Raw genomic sequence first — 22,584 nt, 5'->3', positions numbered from 1 at the left:
GTCAAGGCCTGTGGAATAAAAAAAAGGACAATTTAGACCATATGACAGTACTGTAATTGTGTATTGGGTAGTGTGTGTGTCATTAAATTTCATTTTAATCTCAATTCAAAGTCATTTCACTGTCTCCATAGAAATTACACACATTAAAGGGATAGTTCACCCAAAAATTTTAATTGTTATCATTTTCTCATCCTCATGTTCTAAATCTGTATGAATTACTTTTCTGATGAACACAAAAGAAGATATTTTGATAAATTATGGTAAGCACACAGCTGATTGTAACCATTGACTTCCATAGTAGAAAAAACAAATACGATGGAATTCAATGGTACTGTCAACTTTGTGCTTACGATCATTTATCAAAATATCTTCATCATTTATCACTATACTTCCATAATATTTGTTTTCCTACTATGGATGTCAGTGGTTATAATCAGCTGTGTGCTTACCATCATTTATCAAAATATCTTCTTTTGTGTTCATCAAAAGAATAAAAAAAAACATACAGGTTTAGAAAATGAAAATGATGACAGAATTTTCTTCTTTTGGGTGAACTATCCCTTTAAGGGGAAGTTGACAAGTAAGACACTTACAAGTTTGAAGATATTTTCGTCACTTGTCCAGAAGGTCTTAAATTTGGGAACTAGAATAGCTGCGGCTATCAGCTCTGGATCTGCAAGCATCTCGCCAAAGCGTTTTTCAAGGCCTGAAAGAAGTGCAGCAATCAAAGGTTCACAGAACTTGGAGGTGACGTGAAGGTGCTGGAGCTTGGTCCTTAGTAGAGTTATGGTGGGGACCAACCAACCAATCTGCACACTGGTTTCTCCTTGAAGAACATTGAGTGCCTTTGCAACTGGGTTCATTGTCTTCGCATAAAAAAGGAAAAATATTGTCATCTGAGACTTTTAGAAATATAGTTGTGTTGCTACAAATCATATCCATAGTAAATATGGAGACTGTATATTGGCATAGTGCATCCATGCATCCTATATTATTCTTTGAATAATATAGACTTCTATTATAGACTATATTGACTTCTGCCTTTGAAGCATCAACTGTGGACACTAAATCGAGGAGGGGGCAGGCGCTGCGATGGTGCTTGGTTAGCTGGTATTCCAAGTAGTCATCTTCGTCCAACAGGGCTCCGGCATCAACAAATTCCACACTTTCAAAGCTTTCCCCTTTTTCATCTTAATCATCATTTTGCCCTCCATCATCCTCTTCTCCATCACCCTCTCCTACAGGTTCAGGATTGTTGCTCTCATCAGTCTGCCCATAAACTCTGAAGGCTTTCAGGAAGTTTATATAATTGAATCTTCTCTCTGATATTGAATTCTGTGTGAATATCATTTAGGGCACCAGCCAGGGCAGAAAAGGTGTGGGACCCTTTAAGTTGCTTGCATGCCAGGGCAGCACAGGATCTCTGCATGGTCTGGGGGTTAAACCAGTTCGCAGTGACACCAATGAAACCGCGACAGTGTGCCGTCCAGCAGTCCGTTGTTGTTGCTATGAATTCAATTTCACTTAGGGCAGCTTTCAGTTTTCTTTTCATTTCAACAGAGGCCTTTTTTACTTTGTTTACAACAAATACAACAGTATTGTGTGTCATGACATCTGTATTTGGCTGAAGATGTTGCACAAGATCAATGAAGCCCTGTTGCTGAACAATGTGTGGTGGGTGCAAGCCTTGGACAATGAATTTTGAGGACTACTTTATCTACACTTGCCTGGGACACCCTTCGAGTCTCCCACAGCTTGGTTTGTTTGGAGGGTGGGGCCAAAGAACCTTCAGTGGATGACTTCCTTTTGAGGGCTGCTGAAGTAAGTTGCGTGTACCTCTCTAGACGAGTGGGGTGTTTCTTCTGTGGAGAAAAATGATTGCACAGGCACAGATTGAGATTCATATTTCTCTCAAACCACAAGCTTAGACTATCTAGGACTTCCGCTGTATTAATGTCATGTTTAAAGTTCATGAATGAAGGTCAGACAAGTTAGGGAGCAGTTTTACTGGTCTATGCAATTATGTTGAGCAGTCCAGAATATTGCCACTTAAAGTGATAGTTCACCCAAGGAAAGCATGTACTAAGAATAGTCATGAGCCTCTGTGTATGAGAGTGCACGCGCCTGTGCGCCTGTGCGAAGTGCACTTCCTAAATATTTGTTTTTCTACTAAGGAAGTCAATGGTTACAATCAGCTGTGTGCTTATCATTTATCAAAATATCTTCTTTTGTGTTCATCAGAATAAAGAAATTCATACAGATTTAAAACAACATGAGGATGAGAAAATGATGACAGAATTTTTCTTTTTGGGTGAACTATCCCTTTAAAGCTGTTTTAGGACCACAAGCAGCTGCTGGCATGACTGAAAATTATCAGTAATTACCAATTATCACTTTAAACAGCATTTGGACAATAGTTGGGCCATTTACCTCTTTACAAGGACCCATAGGGCCCCATACAGGCGCACCCGTGCACTCTCATACACAGACAGGATCATGACTATCCTTAGTACATAACTTATCAACCAGCTGTGGATTATAGCTTTGCACATTTAACTTACAAATATTGCATAACAATATAAGCTCATAACATTTGGATAAAGTTGAATTTCAAATCTCACACCGAGCCACCAAACTAGTTTGCAATGTTGAATGATAGCCTACTGGTAGCAAGCAAACCATTGGCATGTACCCAAGTTTGCCATAGCAAACATCACAAATTTATCATTATTAGTACATTACTGTAATGAGGAGTCATAAGGCTGGTGATCCATTTGCAGCATTTTAATAGAAACTCGTAAACAGACAGGCAGGGTCAGAATTGGCAAACACGATATCGTAGGGCAGGCAGAAATCAGACACGAAAAGACAGGCAGAAGGTCAGGGCAGGCAGCAAACAATCAGAAACCAGAATACAGAAACGAGATCAACAACCAGAACTAAGACAAACGAGAAACGCTCAGAATGATTGCTAACGCAGATCGAGACTTTGCACTGAGGTCAAGTTCAAGTGCAGCTATATAGTGTTACAACCCAGTCTAGGGTTGGGCTGCACAGCGCTATAGCTCGGGATTCAGTGAATTGGATACCTTTATAAATACCAAAAGAAACCACACAAAGTAGAATTTCTAGGTAAGTGTATTTACAAAAAAATAATGATACATACAGCCAACAGTACACAGGCGTCTCTTAAAGGTGGGCCAAGGCCAAAATAATAAACAAAAAGGTCTAATAGTTAAACAACTATCCTTACCTGAAAGCAAAGAAAAGAAAAAAAATACAGGGGAACTTCCCTAACTCCCTACCAAAACACACACAGAAAAAAGAACCCACTCCCAAAGAAAAGAGGCAGCCACACCCCTGCTGCCAGTGAAACAGTGACACATTTTACAGTGAAAAAAATATGTATATATACAAAGTGTAACATGGCAACAAATCCAAGGGAAAACCAAGCTCAGAGTCAAAAACAGGCAGAAGTCAATACCAGAACAATCACAAAATCACAATAATCCAACTATCACAACGCCACAAACAACCACCACTACTAACAACACCCGCCTCCTCCTTCTTCTTCTTCTTCTTATGACTTTTTATGGCGGATGGCAAACCAACTTTAGGTGCATTTACCGCCACCAACTGGACTGGAGTGTGAAGCACTAGTAGGCTAGTATGAAGCAAGTCATACTTGCTATGACTTACGCAGCAAATAAATAAATAAATAAATAAAATAAAAAAAAATAAAAAAAATTTTAATTCTATCAAAAATTCCGATTTCTTTAACGAATTCTATTATAGAACCATAGATGATACTCTGCTTTTCTTGTTTTTTCAACAGGCCTATCACATTGAATGATTCAACACCCAACTTTTTAACTTCATTGATTAGTTTTAACCTTTCTCTTTCATATTTTTTACATGTTATTAAAACATGTTCTATGGTTTCTGGCTGATTACAAAAAGCACATTGGCCCGATTCATGTTTACCTATCTTAAACAGAGATTGATTTAACCCAGTATGACCTATTCGTATACGTGAAATAAATGTATCTTCTTTTCTGTTCCTGACAACATATCTTCCATTTCCTACTTGCTGTTGAATATTATACATAAACCGACCTTTGCCATCACCATTCCATGCCTCTTGCCATTTGTTATTCATGAATTCTTTAATTTTCCCTTTAACTTCATTTTTGCTTAGAGAGACTTGAATATCTATCTCTGAGTGTTTCAGAGCTTCCTTAGCTAGTTTATCTACCACTTCGTCTACCACTCCCACATGAGCAGGAACCCACAAAAATGTTATCAAACTTTCTTTGCTGATTCTTAATAAACTTGCAAGTATCTCATATATAATGTCTTGTCTCGATGAATTTAGTCCACTCGTAAGACTCGATAATGCTGCGTAGGAATCAGAACAGATTACCACTAAGCTTGGTTTTACTTCCTCTATCCACTGGAGGGCTACCACCATAGCAATCAATTCTGTTGCGTAGACAGATACATGATCAGTTATTCTTTTTTTAATACTAGTTCGAAATTGTGGAATATATACTGCAGCAGCAGTTCTACCAGAGATAGGGTCTTTAGACCCATCTGTGAATATATGTAACTAAATGGGTACCATGATGAATAATTCTGGTCTACATGCTGTTGCGCAATGATGTTTTTAGGGGTATCCTCCTCATTCTTCAATTTATCTTGTATTTGAAAATCTACATTAGGCATTGGAAGAAACCATGGTGGAATTTTGGAAACGATCACAGTTGGACTTATATCGCAGTTAGCAATACCAACTACTTCTGCTTCTCTATTAGCAATCCATCCAAAGCTTTTAATATGTTTATTAACATGCTCCCAGCATTCTTCAGTCACCCCCTTTACTGGATGAGACTCTTTATGTCCCTTCAAATTCACCCAATAGTTCATTCTCATTTTAAACCTACGAAAGTGTAAAGGAGCTACCCCTACCTCTACCTGCATAGCTGCAATGGGAGATGTTTTAAAAGCCCCACAACATATTCTTAAAGCTTGGTTCTGCATTGTTTCAACCTTTTTCAGAATAGATTTAGATGCGAATCCAAAAATAATACTTCCATAATCTAAACTTGGTCTGATTAATGTACAGTTCTTTTCTACAGTTCTCAGTACAATTCTTTTCAAGGATAATCTACAAGCTCCCCATTCTACCCCGGATAAACATCTTAAAATGTTTACTCCTTTCTTACATTTATCAACCAACTTTTTAGCATGAGTTGCAAACGTCAATCTAGTTTCCATCCACACACCAAGATATTTAACTACCGGGACTTGCCCCAGTTCCTCATTGTATAACTTTAATTTAAATTCTGGTACATTTTTCCTTTTTGTAAAACATATAACTTGTGTTTTAGCCACTGATAATCTAAAACTCCAATTATTTGCCCATACCTCCACTTCGTCTACAGCTTTTTGTAGTCCTTGGGTCACACATGCAATATTACGTCCTCTTTTCCATATTGCTCCATCATCTGCAAACAATGCCCTTCCAATGTCACTCTTAATATTGCAAAAAATATCATTAATCATAATATTAAAAAATACTGGGCTGCATACACTTCCTTGGGGAGTTCCATTATCTATTTTGTAAGTCTTTGAATACTCTACACCTATCCTAACTTGAATTGTTCTTTCTATAAGAAAGTCCATAATCTAGTTGTATAACTTTCCTCCAATTCCCATGCATTTAAGTTTGATTAAAAGTCCTTCTTTCCAAAGCATATCATATGCCTTCTCGATATCAAATAAAACCCCTACCAATACTTCCTTATTTGCTTGAGCTTTTCTAATATCTGCTTCTAAACTTAAAACAGCATCCATAGTATTCCGACCTGCCCTAAATCCACTCTGATAAGGTGATAGGAGACCTTTTATTTCCAATATATAATTTAGCCTTCGTATAATAATCTTTTCCATCAGCTTGCATAAATTAGAAGTTAAAGCAATAGGCCTATAATTATTTGGATTAGATTTATCCATACCAGGCTTGCCAACTGGTACTATTATTCCATGCTTCCATGAAGAAGGAATCTTTCCTGCATTCCATATCTTATTGAATAGATTTAAAATAATATTCAAAGATCTATCTGATAGATGTTGAATCATGACATAACATATATCATCTTTTCCAGGAGACGAATGTTTGACTCCCCCTAGTGCCATCTTCAATTCATACATAGTAAAATCTGCATCCATAGCCTCACCAGAAGGACTTCTTTTCATCAGTAAATCTGGATATTTATTTTTGTTCTGAACTCTATTCATTTTAACATCCTCTGATAATAATGTATCACTATGAACCTTAACAAAAACTTTAGCTAACATTTCAGCTTTTTCATTATCTGTCACTGCTATACTTCCTTCATCATTTTTTAAAACAGGTAAAGTTTGGTTTCTATAAATTCCTCCCATTTTCCTAATTGATCCCCATACTTCACTTACATCAATATCCTCTCCTATTGTTGTACACCAATCTCTCCAGTACTTCTTTTTAGCTCCTCTTACTATTCTTCTTACTTCAGCTTGAGCTTTCTTATACTTAATAAAATCTTCAAATAATTTAGACTTTTTAATTTTTCTAAATGCTTTATTCCTATTGTGTATAGCCTCACTACACTGATCTGTCCACCAAGGAACTGCTTTCCTCTTTTTACATGGTCCCTTTTTCCCTATAACATTATCTGTTACTTTATACAATACTATACATATTTCTCCATTACATTCATCTACATCTTCCATCTTATTCAGGTCTAATGATGATAGTTCTACTTCACTTAGATATTTATATGCTTCCCAATTTGCTTTACCGAATCTCCATCTTGGAGCTAAAAGTACATTATGTAGTATTACACTTATCCCTACCTTATGTACAACAATAAAGTGATCACTACCATATTATTATCTTCCCAAACATCCCATACACATTTGCTAGCTATACTTTCAGAAACCAACATCAAATCTATAGCTGATCCAATACCACGTACCAAATCTATTCTTGTGTTTCTGCCATCATTAAGACAAACTAACCTATTACTATCTAATATTTCTTCAACAACATGTCGATTATAATCATCTTTACTACTTCCCCATAAAGTGCTATGTGCATTAAAATCTCCACACCAAATTATTTTATGATCCCCTGAGCCTATAACCTTTCCTAAATTTACACTTAATCTATTACAAGGATTATAATAGTTAATTATTCATTATTATGTTTCTCTGCAAATATCTCTATAACCACCAATTCAAACTCGTCAGTCTCATTAATAACTCTGTATTCTAATTCATTTATTATAAAAGTTGCCACTCCACCTCCATTACCTGCCTTTCTATCATTCCTAACAATTTGATACCCTTGCAGAACAAAGTTTAATTTTGGATTTAACCATGTTTCTTGTAGACAAATTATGCTTTTTAATAATATTCCTATTTGATTGAAAAATAATATAATCTATTTGATCTATAAACTTTTTAAATTCTGATCCATTTGCATTAAGACTTCTGGCATTCCATTGAAGAATTGTTAAAACCATTATTGTTATCAGGTACTTCCACATGCCATTTGAGTACTTGATTGAGTCTTTAGCATGTCGTTTATTTTTTCCAATGTAACTCCTGTTACTTCCAAGTATCTCTCAGCTGCCCTTATTATGATTTTAATTCTCTCTGTTCTGCTTTCTGTTTGAGCAGAACAGTTTACCACTTCAGCCATAAATGAAACCAATTCCAATTTCCCAATCACCAAAATATCGTCTTTTGCCTTACTATGATCACAAGTACTTCCAGACCGTTCTTGAACTTTTCAGTCTTTCAGAGTTTGCTCTTTTTGTTTTGTTTTTTGTGCTGCTTCAGCATAAGTTAACCCTTCAGATATTCTCACATTTTGAATTTTCACAGCCTGTTTGTGAGCAATACATCCCCCAAAGCCAGCACTATGCTCACCTCCACAATTACAGCATTTTGCCTTTACTCCTTCACCACATTTACCATATTCATGGTCACCCCCACATCTCGCACAACGTTGATTTCCTCTGCAAACAGCACTAACATACTTCTGGCACTTGAAGCACCTAAGCGGAGGAGGCATGTAAGGTCTTACTGGATAACTAACGTATCCTATTTTTACCCTCTCTGGAAGTCGTTCCTCATCAAACTGAAGCATTACTGATAATTCCTGCCGTTCTTTATTTTTCACAAACCTAAGCCGTTTTGCTCCAACTACCTTCCCTCCTTCAACACAACTTTTAATTTTATCTGTACCCATATCAGTAGGAATTCCAGTTATTACTCCTCTAATCCAAGGTTTAGATTTCATCAATGTGCATGACACCGAGAGTCCAAGCATCGAGGTTATAGTGAAGCCTTCTTTTGTTGTTTTTCATCTTTACACATAATAATCAGGTTACCATCTCTCAGAGTCTTTGCACTATGGTTTACTCCTAAAGCTTTATTAAGAGATTTTGTCAGTTTAATAGGGTTTATCGTCATACCCGATTCTGCAAATTTCATCATGACTTTATATACTTCTATGTTCTTCCTACTCACGTAATCCTCCTTTCCACTATCCGTAAATGATCCTTGGCTATTAGTTTTCTTCCTTTTCCGATTCACAACTTTCCACCATTGATTCCCTCCTGCACTCCCGCTGCACGATTCATCTTCCATTTCCGGATCGCTACCAGTGCTCCAGTCACAGTCCAGTGTTGCCAAACCGAACACCCCCTCCTCCTTCTTCTTCTGCTTCCTCTTTATATAGTCCATTAATGATGATGTCATCAACATGGGGGCAGGATCAGGACAGGCTAGGGCAGGCTGGAAACTCTGGCCTGGAATCAAACTGCACACAGACATGCACAAGAACACACAATGCAATACCCTATTTTCACGGGTTGTAACAATAGGAAGTGGGTAATTGGCCGCAGGTGGCGGTGTAATCATTCCTGGTGAGAGGATTATGGGAGATGCAGTCCGGAAACTGTTAGTAGTTGGGGGAAGGTTCCCTATGGTGGCGAACGGAGGGCGAGGCAGGTGCTTCAATCATGACAGTTACTAGGTCACTACAATATTGTCAATAGTCGACTGATAATAACAAAAACTATAGCTTTGCACAATTAACTTACAAATATAGCAATAATTTAAGCTCAGATAACGTTTGGCTAAAGTCGAATTTCAAATTTGTTAATAATTGACTGATAATAACAAAATTTCAGCTTACCTCAATATGCTTTTTTAAATTAGACGGCGAGACTTTGAAAGCCATTAGCTTGTGGTATTTGGGTGCGCATAGCTTACAGCGCATGCACAATGACTTATTTTTCCATCCTACCATTTCAAAGAATTCTTCCAGGTACGGCCAGGGATGTATAAGGGTTGGGGTTGGTTGGTCTTCCTGGCTACCAACTTCCTCGCTGGTGCTGGTGCTTGGTTGTTGAGACATTGAGTTTTGAGCCTTTGCCACGGACACCCTCGTACTTGGGTAACTGAAGTGTGACGTGATTTGTGCCATGCCATGGATCGCATACAAACCAATAGGGTGTCGGAATGGTATATGTTTATACTTCTCATCCAACCACAATCAAATTCACTCTATCCGTATGGCGCGATTTATCTTGATAGGTTTTTTGAATGATGACAAGCCGAAATGAAATAGGAGTAACGAGGCTATATACAGTAGTACATATAGATACTCAAAATTTCAACTTAAGTAAGGTAACGAAGTATTTGTACTTCGTTACTTGACACCGCTGATGTCCATAAATATATATTTTTTAAAAAGCATCATGAAATATTTTTTCTGTTTCCTCTCAAACAAAACTTTAATTCTTGACACCTCAGTTATCAAAGCATCCTTATATACAGTAGTGTGAAAAATGTTTGCCCCTTCCTGATTTAAAATTTTACTTAACGTTTGTCACACATTAATGTTTCAGATCATCAAATTTAAATATTAGTCAAAGAAACACAAGTAAACACAACATGCAGTTTTTAAATGAAGTTTTTTATTATTAAGGTAAAACAAAATCCAAACCCACATTGCTCTGTGTGAAAAAGTGTTTTGTCCTACAAATACCCATGGCACATACCAACTCCAACTTTTGTCTACCTATCGCATCTCTCCCACGTTTCACATCTACTTGCTCAGACCCATGCACAACACCCCACCCAAGAAAACATACTGTAGACGCTGAACGCCTTCCCCTACTAGACATCAAAGACTCTTCCACCTATGAGTGTCAACTTCATTATCTGGTTGACTGAGAGGGGTACAGCCTTGAGAAACAATCCTGGGTCAATGCCACTGAAGATCCAAGATGGCTTAGATCCAAGATCCAAGATGGCGGCGCGGCAGTAGCACGCAGCGGCCTCTCCGGATTCAATAAGGTACTATTTACATTTTCTAAGTTTTTACTTACGGTTTTTTAACCCGACCATTGCTTCTACATGGATGTCAGGCACAGCGGTGTTCATGTATACAACCATCAGGACCTAATAAAGTACAGAAATCGTGTAACAACCAACCTGCACGATGATGTACTGTATAGGCTACGTGACCTCGGCTTGCTATATCAACACAGATTGGTGCAAGAACTCTGTGCTTGTTTCTAGTTACTGCTCATCGTCAGGGGAGTTTGTGACTGTTAGATGCAGACCATTTTATTTACCACGGGAATTTACTACTGTTTACATTGTCGGAGTTTACATTCCTCCTAGCGCTAATGCTAAAGAGGCGCTAAGTGAGCTATACGGAGCTATTAGCGACCTACAGAATGTAGAATGTATAAGCACGCACACGCCCAGACAATCCACAGCCACTTCCAGGACAGCAGAGACACCCGGCGCATGTGGCAGGGCATACAGGCGATCACAAACTACAAGACAGCTTCACCTGCTTGTGATAGCGACGCCTCCCTCCCAGACGCGTTGAATGATTTCTACGCTCGGTTCGAGGTACAGAACAACGTAACCCCGAGGAAGTCCATCCCTCCCCCCGACGACCAGGTACTCTGTCTATCCACGGCCGACGTGAGGAGATCTCTATGCAGAGTTAACCCACGGAAGGCTGCTGGACCAGACAACATTCCTGGCAGGGTGCTCAGAGAATGTGCAGAACAGCTAGCGGATGTCTTTACGGACATCTTCAACATTTCCCTGAGCAGCGCCGTTGTTCCTACGTGCCTCAAAACTACCACCATCGTTCCTGTCCCAAAGAAGTCTACAGTGTCCTGCCTCAATGACTATCGTCCCGTTGCACTCACACCCATAGTTAAGAAGTGCTTCGAGAAGCTCGTCATGAGGCACATCAAGACCCAGCTACCACCCTCACTGGACCCCCTACAGTTCGCATATCGTCCAAACCGCTCCACAGACGATGCCATTGCCACAGCTCTCCACTTAGCCCTCACCCACCTGGACAATAAAGACACTTATGTACGAATGCTGTTCATAGACTTTAGTTCAGCATTCAATACAATCATCCCTCAGCACCTGATTGGGAAGCTGAGCCTGCTGGGACTAACTGGATCCTCCCTCTGCAACTGGATCCTGGACTTCCTGACTGGGAGACCTCAGTCAGTCCGGATCGGGAACAGCATCTCCAGCACCACCACCCTGAACACTGGAGCTCCTCAAGGCTGCGTGCTCAGTCCACTGCTGTTCACTCTGCTGACTCACGACTGTGCAGCAACGCACAGATCAAATCATATTATCAAGTTCGCCGATGACACGACCATGGTGGGTCTCATCAACAAGAACGACGAGTCAGCATACAGGGAGGAGGTGCAACAACTAACTGCCTGGTGTAGAGCCAACAACCTTTCTCTGAATGTGGATAAAACTAAAGAGATGGTTGTGGACTTCAGGAGAGCACAGAGTGACTACTCTCCGCTGAACATCGACGGATCATCTGTAGAGATCGTCAAGAGCACCAAATTTCTTGGTGTTCATCTAGCGGAGAACCTCACCTGGTCACTCAACACCAGCGCCATCACCAGGAAAGCCCAGCAGCGTCTCTACTTCCTACGAAGGCTGAGAAAGGCACATCTCCCTCCCCCCATCCTGACCATGTTCTACAGAGGGACCATTGAGAGCATCCTGAGCAGCTGCATCACTGTCTGGTTCGGGAACTGCACCATCTCAGATCGCAAGACCCTGCAGCGGATTGTGAGGACAGCGGAGAAGATCATTGGGGTCTCTCTTCCCTCTATCACAGACACTTACACCACACGCTGCATCCGCAAAGCCAACAGCATTGTGGATGACCCCACACACCCCTCACACACACTCTTCACCCTCCTGCCATCTGGAAAAAGGTACCGAAGCAATCGGGCCCTCACGACGAGACTGTGTAACAGTTTCTTCCCACAAGCCATCAGATTTCTCAACAACTGAACTGTACTGCACTGAGCACAACATACACACACATCATCTGTATGGACTGCATAGACCCTCACAAAACACACACACTGACACAACATACTGTTTACATGCTGCTTACAATCCAGCAAACTGTTTACATGCTGTTTTGCACACCTTTTCTGCTGTTTTTGCACAAACTGTCCCAACATTTCAGCCGTTTTTGCACATATTGTACAATATCTCAGCCATTTCGCACATACTATATAATATTTCAGACATTTGCTGTTTTTTTGCACAATTCTATATATTATCCCAAGGACCTGCTGCTAAGAAGCTGTGTTCATTCTAATGTTACTGCACGAAATATTGTTTGAACATTCAGTATTCACATACAGTATTAACACTGGTCGGTCGGCGCTGTTTCTGTTACTGTTTACTATTTATTGTCTTTTGTGTACTGCATTTTTTGTACTTTTTGTATTGTCTTGTAACTTTGTGTCTGCACTGTCTTGTCCTGCACTGTCTTTTGTCCTGCACTGTCTTTTGTCCTGCACTGTCTTGTCTGTCTTGTTTGTCTTGTCCTGCACTGTTTGCACCAGGTTGCACAGTTGCACTTTATGTAGCTAAGACTACTTACAAGTCTTTAGCCCTGTCTTTGTTTTATGTAGCACCTTGATCCTGGAGAAACGTTGTCTCATTTCACTATGTACTGCAACAGCTATATATGGTTGAAATGACAATAAAAGCTTCTTGACTCTTGACTTGAAATCCTAGATCTAGCACTAATCAAAGAGTTTCACAGATTGCATCCGGACAAACCAGCACCCAGACCCTGTGGCTGACCACAACGTATATCACCAAGAGGTATTCACAGAGGGGGGCTTTGTAACATCATGACCCATGACACTCCCTCCAAACCACCAGAGGGAACCCTCACCAGAGTTTTGACCCACTTTTGGGTCGGGTTACTTCCAGATTCTACAGACATTTAAACACATGGACATCAGCGTGAAGTAGTGTTCCCTAACGTTTGTACCAAGCCTTGAATACTCTGTGATTGTTTTACCTGTATATGACCTAGTTTTGTATATGTTTTCTCGTGTTGTGATTTCCCTCAGATTTGTTTGTCAGAATTATTTTGCTCTACCAGTGTTTGTTTAATTTCCGCCTGTACCCTAAGAGTTTGGATTCCAATTTCCTGTAGATCTTTCTGTCAATAAATCTGCACATGGATCCTCCATGCTCTGCCTATGGAGTTCCATTACATTAGGCCAAAAACATTTGGATACAAAAACAGTGTGCCCAGTATAACTGCACTTTTATCAGCTGTAATAAAAGTTATTTTAAGTACCATCCAGATTTTGTTGTTGTTGTTGTTAATGTTGTATAAATCCATCAAAAGTTCATCTCAGAATTCAGACAATGTAGTTTCTTCTTCCAATGTCAATTCATATTTGTCTTATTGTACACTGCAGGACACAGGTTTCACTTTAAATGAAACTATCACAGGGAGCAGGGAGCCCACCTTTTTCTTCCTGTTCTGTCGAAAAATCTTTTGTGAGCTTTTAACCCTATTTGTAAGTATCTGTAAAGTCTGTGACTGTTGGGATTTAGGACAATTGCCTTATGTGCGAAACATGACTGGTTTTGTAAACAGTTTATAGCTTTCAACACCCCAATTCATGATTTTCATGAATATAGATCCTGATTTGCTACAACGTCGACATTAAAACACAAAAAGTCTGTGTATGTGTGTGTGTGTGTGTGTGTGTGTGTGTGTGTGTGTGTGTGTGTGTGAGACATTACAGTTTAAAAAGAAATGAAGACCAGCATCACTTTGTTGGAGTGGGACGTTTCTCCACATGAGACTGGGACTGAATTATCTTCAGAGCTGCCATATAAAAAAGAACTGATGAACCAGAACTATGTAACAGAAAGAGGACCAGATGAAAGCATTAACATTAGTCTGTGGCATAAGGTGTCCAGCCATGCAAGGATTTTGATTACGTGTGCGATTATATACTCACTCCGAGAATTCGCATGGTAATATTCACTGTTTAAAAAGTCGTTATGTATGAGTACAAGCCAATCTGCTAAAAATGTAGTACTTAAAGACAGGCGATTTCACCCATGTGTTGTTTAGTCTTGCCGACCGTGAAACGAGAGAGCGGCGGAGAGAAGTGGGAGGGAGAAAGAGAGAAAGAACAGCCCCTGATTCCACTCGTGCATTTTTAACAACGTTGTGGAAGTTTGCGGGTTGTCGCTATGACTCCTGGGCTATACTGTTACATCCATCACAGCCTGTACGCAGCAGCTCCGCAACACTCACGCAGACCCGTCCCGCTTTAACGGCAGAAGGAGAAGACATATTACTTACAGGTAGTTTCAAAAGCATAAGTTTATCTACTTGCTATTTCTATTACACAGGAGTAAATACATTATGTGGTTATGTGTGTGTTTTTGTCTTTTTATTTGTGCTTTTTTTTTCTCTTTTGTGGACAGCCCTATTAGCCAGAATATTTAGTTGAATTTAAGGTACAGCTTTGACTATCAAAGCTGACTTTCAAAGTTGTGCTTTCATCTTTTGGCTGAAGGTGTGCAAAAGTTTCTGAAATGATGCTGAATACACAAAGAGAGAGTAGAGATGTGGTGAGAAGAAGAGCCAGCACTCCAGTATCCTCCTCTCAGCATAGAGTAATGCACAGAGACCCTCAGCATCCTCCTCTTGCACAGTCTGCCTCATACCAGGCTGGAGACACAAAACATTGGTCCTCCGATTCGGAGGAGTCAGACAGTTCAGGCCATGAGTGTCTCTACCAGGTCATCCTACTTGGGGATCATGGAGTCGGAAAGTCCAGCCTTGCTAGAATCTTTGCTGGAATCCAGGAAAAAGATGCTCTAAACTGCATAGGTGGTGAGTCAACTTAAACAAATTGATATAATAAGTTTTTATATTTATCATTGAGTTTCTACTGTTATTATTATTATTTATGATGATGATGATGATGATGATGATGACGACGATGATGATTATTATTATTATTATTATTATTATTATTATTATTATTATTATTATTATTATTATTATTATTATTGTATCTTTTTCTATTATTATTATTACCCTGTTTGACAAGTAACATTAATTTGATACAAATCTCAGTAAATAAAACCTAGAGTAGGTCTAAAATTGATGTATGTATTGGCAAACTGTATGGTTCCAATAAAAAAAAAATCATATTATTGTACACATTTAAATAATAATTCTAAATAATAATCATTAGAAAATAAATCTGTACTAAATGTGTCAATGGAAATGTTAATATTATGATATTGTACTGTAGGATCTTAAGGTGGTAAACATACCCAAATTCTAAAAGTGCAATTACTTATATACACAAATATTCTCATAAAAGTAGTGTCCACATTAAAAAAGATATTTAAATCACAAAATGATTTTATTTATTGATGATAAATTAGTGTACCTTTTACAAGGAACAAGCATTGATAGCATGATCAATTTGACAATGAATGCTAGCTGTAATAACACAAGTGTTCATTAAAGAACCTTCTTTGTAGTATGGTTCAAGTACATGTGCCACATTAGACATGTAGGTTTGTTTGTTTGATTGTTGGTCTATTTATTTGTTTGTCTCGTTTTTAAACAACTTTTTCAAAAGCAAGTATAATTTGAGTAACCTTACAAGAGGGTAATGTGATATAAAGATTAAGTGAAAATTTCAATTTAAAAGAATTATATCATTAGTATGTACTTATTGGACAACACAGGCTTGTATCAAAATAAATAGTAGTTACTAGTATAGGTGTGAAATCCATCTAGAATTAGAATCTAGATCTTCCTAGTACACAGTGGACAGTGATGGAATGGATTTAAATTAGAAAGAGCAGACAAGGTCTGTTTTACCCAAGATGAAAAATAACAGAACATTTCAAAGAAGTGAATGCCTTGAGGACGGATCAATGAAGTTTGAAACATAGTAATGACACTAGAAAAGTTAAAAGGTTTCTTTGAAAAGAAGTAGATAAATTATTTTGAATATACTGTATGGATATTAAGTTCACCATATCTTTTCTTCAGAGAACATGTATGAAAGAACACTGACAGTGGATGAAGAAGAAACCACCCTCATAGTAATGGACACATGGGAAGCAGAAAAGCAGGTATGTATGTCTGAACAGGTGTTATGTAAATAAAATGGAACCTGTAATGCACCACATGCATTAGCCAACAGGTTAATGAAAGAATGTTGTGTAAATAGAGGTTGCCTTACTGCCAAAAGTATTTGACATGCTTGGTACAGAACCCTCAACCATTACTGTTTACTTTTTTAATCATATTTGCTTTGTTAAGGAGGTTTTGAACACAGCCATCACATGGTCCAGAGTTTATCATTTGTTAGCATCAGGCATCTCTACCACATGAAAAAATGAAAGATAAAAATGTAGGCAAAGACACATATTTACTCAATATTGACAAGTTATTGAATAAAGCAGTCCACACATTTTTAGCATAAATGGAACAAAATATCAGAAGAAATCTGCAGGCATGGATATTTGGATGTATTTATTCAATTCGATTTTATTTGTATAGCACTTTTCACAATGGACATTGTTTCAAGCATCTTTAAGTTAATATGAAAATTCAGAATAAAATTATAAAGTTTAAAATTTTTATTTATATTGATCTCTTGAGAAAAACACATGGACAGAATATGTATGTGATGCCCCGATCACCTTGCACAAGGAATGAGTCACACAACACAAGAGTGAGTTAAGGTGATATACTCTATATATTGTGCTTTACTGAGATACTGGTCTATATACACACACAGCACAGTGAAAACTTTAGGTTGGACCAAGGTTAAAAAATAAAACACAGAAACACACTGCGGCTAAAAACTGTCCTAAACATACAAAAAATGAACAAGCAAAAGCTAAGGCTTCCCTAACCTGCCTTACCTCAAAAAGAAAGACAAAAACCACTCCCAACAAAAATTGCAATCAAACCTATACTACTGGTGAATATATACTGTGTATCAATATTTACAGCACATATAAAGATTATGTGCAATACAGGCAGCTAAACCAAAGAGACATATTAAACTCGTAGTCTATACAGGCAACATATGAAACCAAACAGAATAACAACTAAATGTGGATCAAGTCTTCTTTGGCTTCCATCCCAGATTTTTACTGCCACCCATTAATTATGTCATCTTGAGGGTGGACATGGTAATGCTTGGAGGGGGGAGCAGTAGGAACACCTAGACTGGAGAACAGAGTGGACCAACCAAAAGGACTAAACACACATACAAGACCTAACACAACAGTATCCATACCTCATGGGTTGTAAACACCATAATGAGCAAGCTGAAGGCAAAGGTGGCAAGGAAAACTCCCTAAGACATGGGATATTAGGACAAAACCTTGGGAGTAACCAGACTCAACGGGGAACCTACTCTCATCTGGGTGACATTGGAGAGTGTAATTAACTAATTTCCTTTCTACAAATGTATATAGTCACTGTATATCTTTAAGTAGAAGATACATCTGCTTAGTTGCATTTTAATGGATTTGAATTTGCATTTTTGTCAATTCTTTACTCAAGTTAAAGTGCAATTACTTATATAAACAAATATTCTGATAAAACTGTCTATTCAATGCAAAACGGACAGAAGTATCCAGAGGAATATGGACCCATGCACAACAGAGGACATTAAGCTCTTTGGGACCTAATTACAAACCTATTGATCCCAGCTTTCTGTATCATCTGTGAGGCAGATAGGCCTAGCCACTGTTGAGTGTCTGTTGACAAGGATAAAAAAACCCAGACGCAGGATAGCAAAATAAACGGGGTTTAATTAACAAAAGAAACATGAAACAGCAACACAAAGTCGAGACAGTACAAGACAACAGTAGATTCCGCGCTGCACCAGGCAACGCGGCTTAACTAAATACTACTAATAATCAAGACACATGAGGGACAGGTGTGCAGAAGCGGGCAGGAAGAGACAAGGGGCGGGGCAGAAAAACATAAACAAAAGGCACATGGCCAGCGTCTGGGCAGAGTCCTGACACTAGGTTTGATCCCCTTTTTGGCTATACTGTAGAGTCCTTACTGCGAAGTTTTTCAAACTTTTAGCTATGGACCCCTTTCCATAAACTAGCAGATTTAATTTTGTGAATACTATTGTTGTGCAGCTTAGGGGCTATAGAAATGAATATATATAAAAGTAAATGTTTATTTAATTTGATTGAAATTGCAGCTAGATTAAAATAAAATTGTAAAGTTCATTCATTCATCTTCTACCGCTTATCCGAACTACCTTGGTCACAGGGGGGCCTGTGCCTATCTCAGGCGTCATCGGGCATCAAGGCAGGATACACCCTGGACGGAGTGCCAACCCATCACAGGGCACACACACACTCTCATTCACTCACGCAATCACACACTACGGACAATTTTCCAGAGATGCCAATCAACCTACCATGCATGTCTTTGGACCTGGGGAGGAAACCGGAGTACCCGGAGGAAACCCCCGAGGCACGGGGAGAACATGCAAACTCCACACACACAAGGTGGAGGCGGGAATCGAACCCCGACCCTGGAGGTGTGAGGCAAACATGCTAACCACTAAGCCACCGTGCCCCCCCAATTATAAAGTTTATTAATCTTATTATAATTTTCAGCATCTTCATGTTATTAAAGTGAAAAAAGGATGATATTCATGTCTTCTTTTCTGACACAGGAACTTTATTTATAGTAAAGTCTGTGATTTGCAGGAAGAAGATGAGAAGTGGGTTCAGGACTACTGCATGCAGGTTGGGAAGGCATATGTCATTGTTTACTCCATCACGGACCGCAGCAGCTTTGAAAGTGCATCAGAGCTGCGTATCCAACTGCGACGCATCCGTCAGGCTGAAAATATTCCCATCATTCTTGTGGGCAACAAGAGTGACTTGGTGCGCTGTCGAGAAGTAGCAGTGGAAGGTGAGAATGTTAATTTTTGTGTTGTGATGTATAAAGAACAACTGTTTCCATGACAAAAGGAAAAGTAAATTACAGTTTTTATTATATCGGTGCATGCTTACTAGCAATAGTTAACTTATTTACATGAAAATGGTTTCTCAACCCCAGGTAGGCAAGTGGCAGATGGGGTATCAGGAGACAATTTATAATTCAGTTCTATGCATAAACATTATGTAATATGTAATAATAATGAAAAAGGCATATTACTATCATTATTATTATTATTATTATTATTATTATTAGTAGTAGTAGTAGTAGTAGTAGTTGTAGTAGTAGTAATAATAATAATGATAATGATAATAATAATAATAAAAAATAATAATAAAGATCATCATAAAATTCCATTAGATCTGCTGCTCCATTTTATGCCAGACCACAGCAGTATCACATATATTATAGTCTCATGTTAATTAAAGTAACTTTTACATTGGACACTATAAGTTAGTAGAGTAGATATTTAAAAAAAATAATGATAATGTTTGTGTGTCTCATGGTTTCTGGCTAAAACAAAATAAAATAAAGAAAAGAAAATTATTGTATATACAGTCGCATGAAAGTTTGTGAACCATTTAGAAAATTCTGTATTTCTGCATAAATATGACTTATATAACATAACCGGATTTACACACAAGTCCTAAAAGTAAACAAAGTGAACACAATCAAATAAAGAGTCAAATCAAAATCAATAGCATGTAAACAGAATCAAATAAATATTATACTTCTTCCCTTAATTATTGAGAAAAATGGTCCAGCATTACATATCTGTGACTTGCAATAGTATGTGAACCTAGTATGATTCAGTATTTGTTGTGACTTCCTTGTGCAGCAATAACTGCAAGTAAAGTTTCCAGTAACTGTTGATCAGTCCTGCACAACGGCTTGGAAGAATTTTATCCCATGTCTCAGTATAGAACAGATTCAACACTGGGGTTTTGGCTAACATGAATTGCTTGCTTCCACAACATTTCTTTTGTATTAATGTCAGGACTTTGACTTGACCATTCCAAAACATTACCTTTGTTTTGTGCCTGTGGTCATTGTCTTGGTATATGACCCGTTTTCTCTTGAGCTTCAGTTCATGGACAGATGTCCTGCCATTTTCCTTTTACTGGTATAATTCTGAATTCATTGTTCCATTAATGATGGCAAACTGTCCTGGCCCAGATGCAGCAATGTAGGCCCAAAGCATGATACTACCACAAACATGTTTCACAGATGGAAATTAGTACTTTCCTCTTAAATTTCCTCCAGTTATACAGTCTGTCTGAATATAGATTTGTGGAGTCCAAAATGTTTAGAGATAGTTTTGTAAACTTTTAAACAATAACTCTTTTTATAAAGTCCATAGAAATCTCCCTTGTTTTTGCCATGATCCACTTCCACAAACACACATTGTAAACATCAGACTTTAATATATGCCTGTTTTTTAAATAAAACAGGGCACTCAGGGACATCTGATTGTCATCCCATTGTTCGAAAACAGATGGAATCTAATTTGACATTAAAATTCTATACTAATCTCTAGAGGTTAACATACTTTTGTTGCTCAAAGATATCTAATATTGAAACATTTTTTGAATGAATGAAAAAAAATTCTAAGTGTAATATATTTGTCTGATTTGCTTGATTGGGTTCACTTGTGCTTTTAGGACTTGTGTGAAACTCTGATGATGTTTTGGGTTATATTCATGCAAAACTATAGAAATTTTTAAAGGGTTCATAAACTTTCAAGCGACACTTGCTTGACAGATTTGCACATTATATTTATCAGACCAGTGCTAAATTACTGTTGGTGTAAATGCACTCATGAAAATGTGAAATTAAGGTTGAAGAATTTTGGACATTTAGCATGGGGTCACAGACCAAAAAAGGTTGTAAACCCTTGTTTTACACTATTCTTTGTAAAGTAAGGTAGGGTTTTTACTTTAATAATAGCATACCATGTTCTGTTTGTTAGAGGGTCGGGCATGTGCCGTTGTTTTTGACTGCAAATTCATTGAGACATCAGCATCATTGAACCACAATGTCCAAGAGCTGTTTGAAGGCATCGTGAGGCAGATCCGTCTTCGGCGGGATAGCAAAGAGACCAACACACACCGGCGCTCCGTTTATAAGCGCAAAGAGAGCATCACCAAAAAGGCCCGCCGCTTCCTTGACAGACTGGTGGCAATGAACAACAAAAAGATGGCCTTGAAAGTGCGTTCCAAATCCTGCCATGACCTGGGCGTGTTGTGAGCCTTCACTTATGAAAGTTTTGAACACTATTATGAGTCTGATGGATGTATTTGTCATTATTTATTATTTGTTTTACTTTTGAAGATGGTGGATTTAATGGATGCCATATGAGAATCCTTATTGCAATTAGATCAATAAACTGATGTTGTTATGAGAAGCCATAAAGCAAAAGTATTGAATTAAGCAATTCTATTAAACATTAAGTAGACTTTGATGTAGTGATTTTGTTGGACTTTCTGTGTTTGCTATACTGGATTGGAAAGACAAAAAAATTAAAGGAAAAAAAAAACTGTGAGCAAGATTGATCAGTTTATCTCAAATGAGTCAGAGGCAACAGTGTAAAACTCCCTGAGATCATATTAGGAAGAAACCAGACTCAAAGGGAATCCATCCTCATCTGGATGGCACCAGATAGTATGATAATAAATTCCCTTCTATTATTGTACTATGTAGTCAATAACTGCATGACCATTCTAGTTTTAGAAGTCTATCTTGTTGAAGCTATCAGTTGTTCACTGATGGAGACTTGAGTGCCAAACTGTTCATGGCAAATCCATCTTCATATTTTCTAAGTAACTATCCACAGAAATTTGATTTTCTCCAGGCTGACCAATCCTATTGATGAGTCCTCATTTGGATAAATTATAATTTATTATAGGAAAAGTGCCAGATAAAAATCACAGTTGTTGATGGAATCAGTGAACAGTACACTAAAAAGGCTACCTAACTAAGGCGTTTAAAAGTGTGTGGATACTGACCATCATATATAAATGTGTCAATATTTTCATAACTTCATAACTTTTCTGTACATTACAGAATTTTAGTGGATTTTAGTTTATAGACCCCTGACTGAGACCTATCACTCTGATTGTCAGCCCTGTCTCCTAGTGTCTAGTGAATTTTAAAAGCAA

General features: G+C 38.1%; 1 protein-coding gene across 1 annotated transcript; it reads left to right on the top strand.

Moving 5' to 3' along the window:
- Positions 1-14,668: 14,668 nt before the first annotated feature.
- rem1 (RAS (RAD and GEM)-like GTP-binding 1) lies at positions 14,669-21,724 on the top strand. The gene is made up of 5 exons (XM_060858390.1): positions 14,669-14,769; positions 14,985-15,304; positions 16,487-16,569; positions 19,192-19,399; positions 21,396-21,724. The coding sequence occupies exons 2-5, from the start codon at positions 15,004-15,006 to the stop codon at positions 21,671-21,673; spliced, it is 870 nt and encodes a 289-aa protein (XP_060714373.1). The 5' UTR covers positions 14,669-14,769; positions 14,985-15,003; the 3' UTR covers positions 21,674-21,724.
- Positions 21,725-22,584: the final 860 nt, after the last annotated feature.

Source organism: Tachysurus vachellii, chromosome 22 (assembly GCF_030014155.1).
Source record: "Tachysurus vachellii isolate PV-2020 chromosome 22, HZAU_Pvac_v1, whole genome shotgun sequence".
NCBI classification, from domain to species: domain Eukaryota; kingdom Metazoa; phylum Chordata; class Actinopteri; order Siluriformes; family Bagridae; genus Tachysurus; species Tachysurus vachellii.
The sequence above is the reverse complement of the archived record's forward strand: the minus strand, read 5'-3'. Positions and strand labels throughout refer to the sequence as shown.

Bases quoted from the DNA above. Each gene is read 5' to 3' on its own strand.
- rem1 (XM_060858390.1), top strand. From the start codon at position 15,004: ATGATGCTGAATACACAAAGAGAGAGTAGAGATGTGGTGAGAAGAAGA. The intron at 15,305-16,486 runs GTGAGTCAACTT...TCTTTTCTTCAG, and splicing joins TGCTCTAAACTGCATAGGTG to AGAACATGTATGAAAGAACA. The intron at 16,570-19,191 runs GTATGTATGTCT...TGTGATTTGCAG, and splicing joins CATGGGAAGCAGAAAAGCAG to GAAGAAGATGAGAAGTGGGT.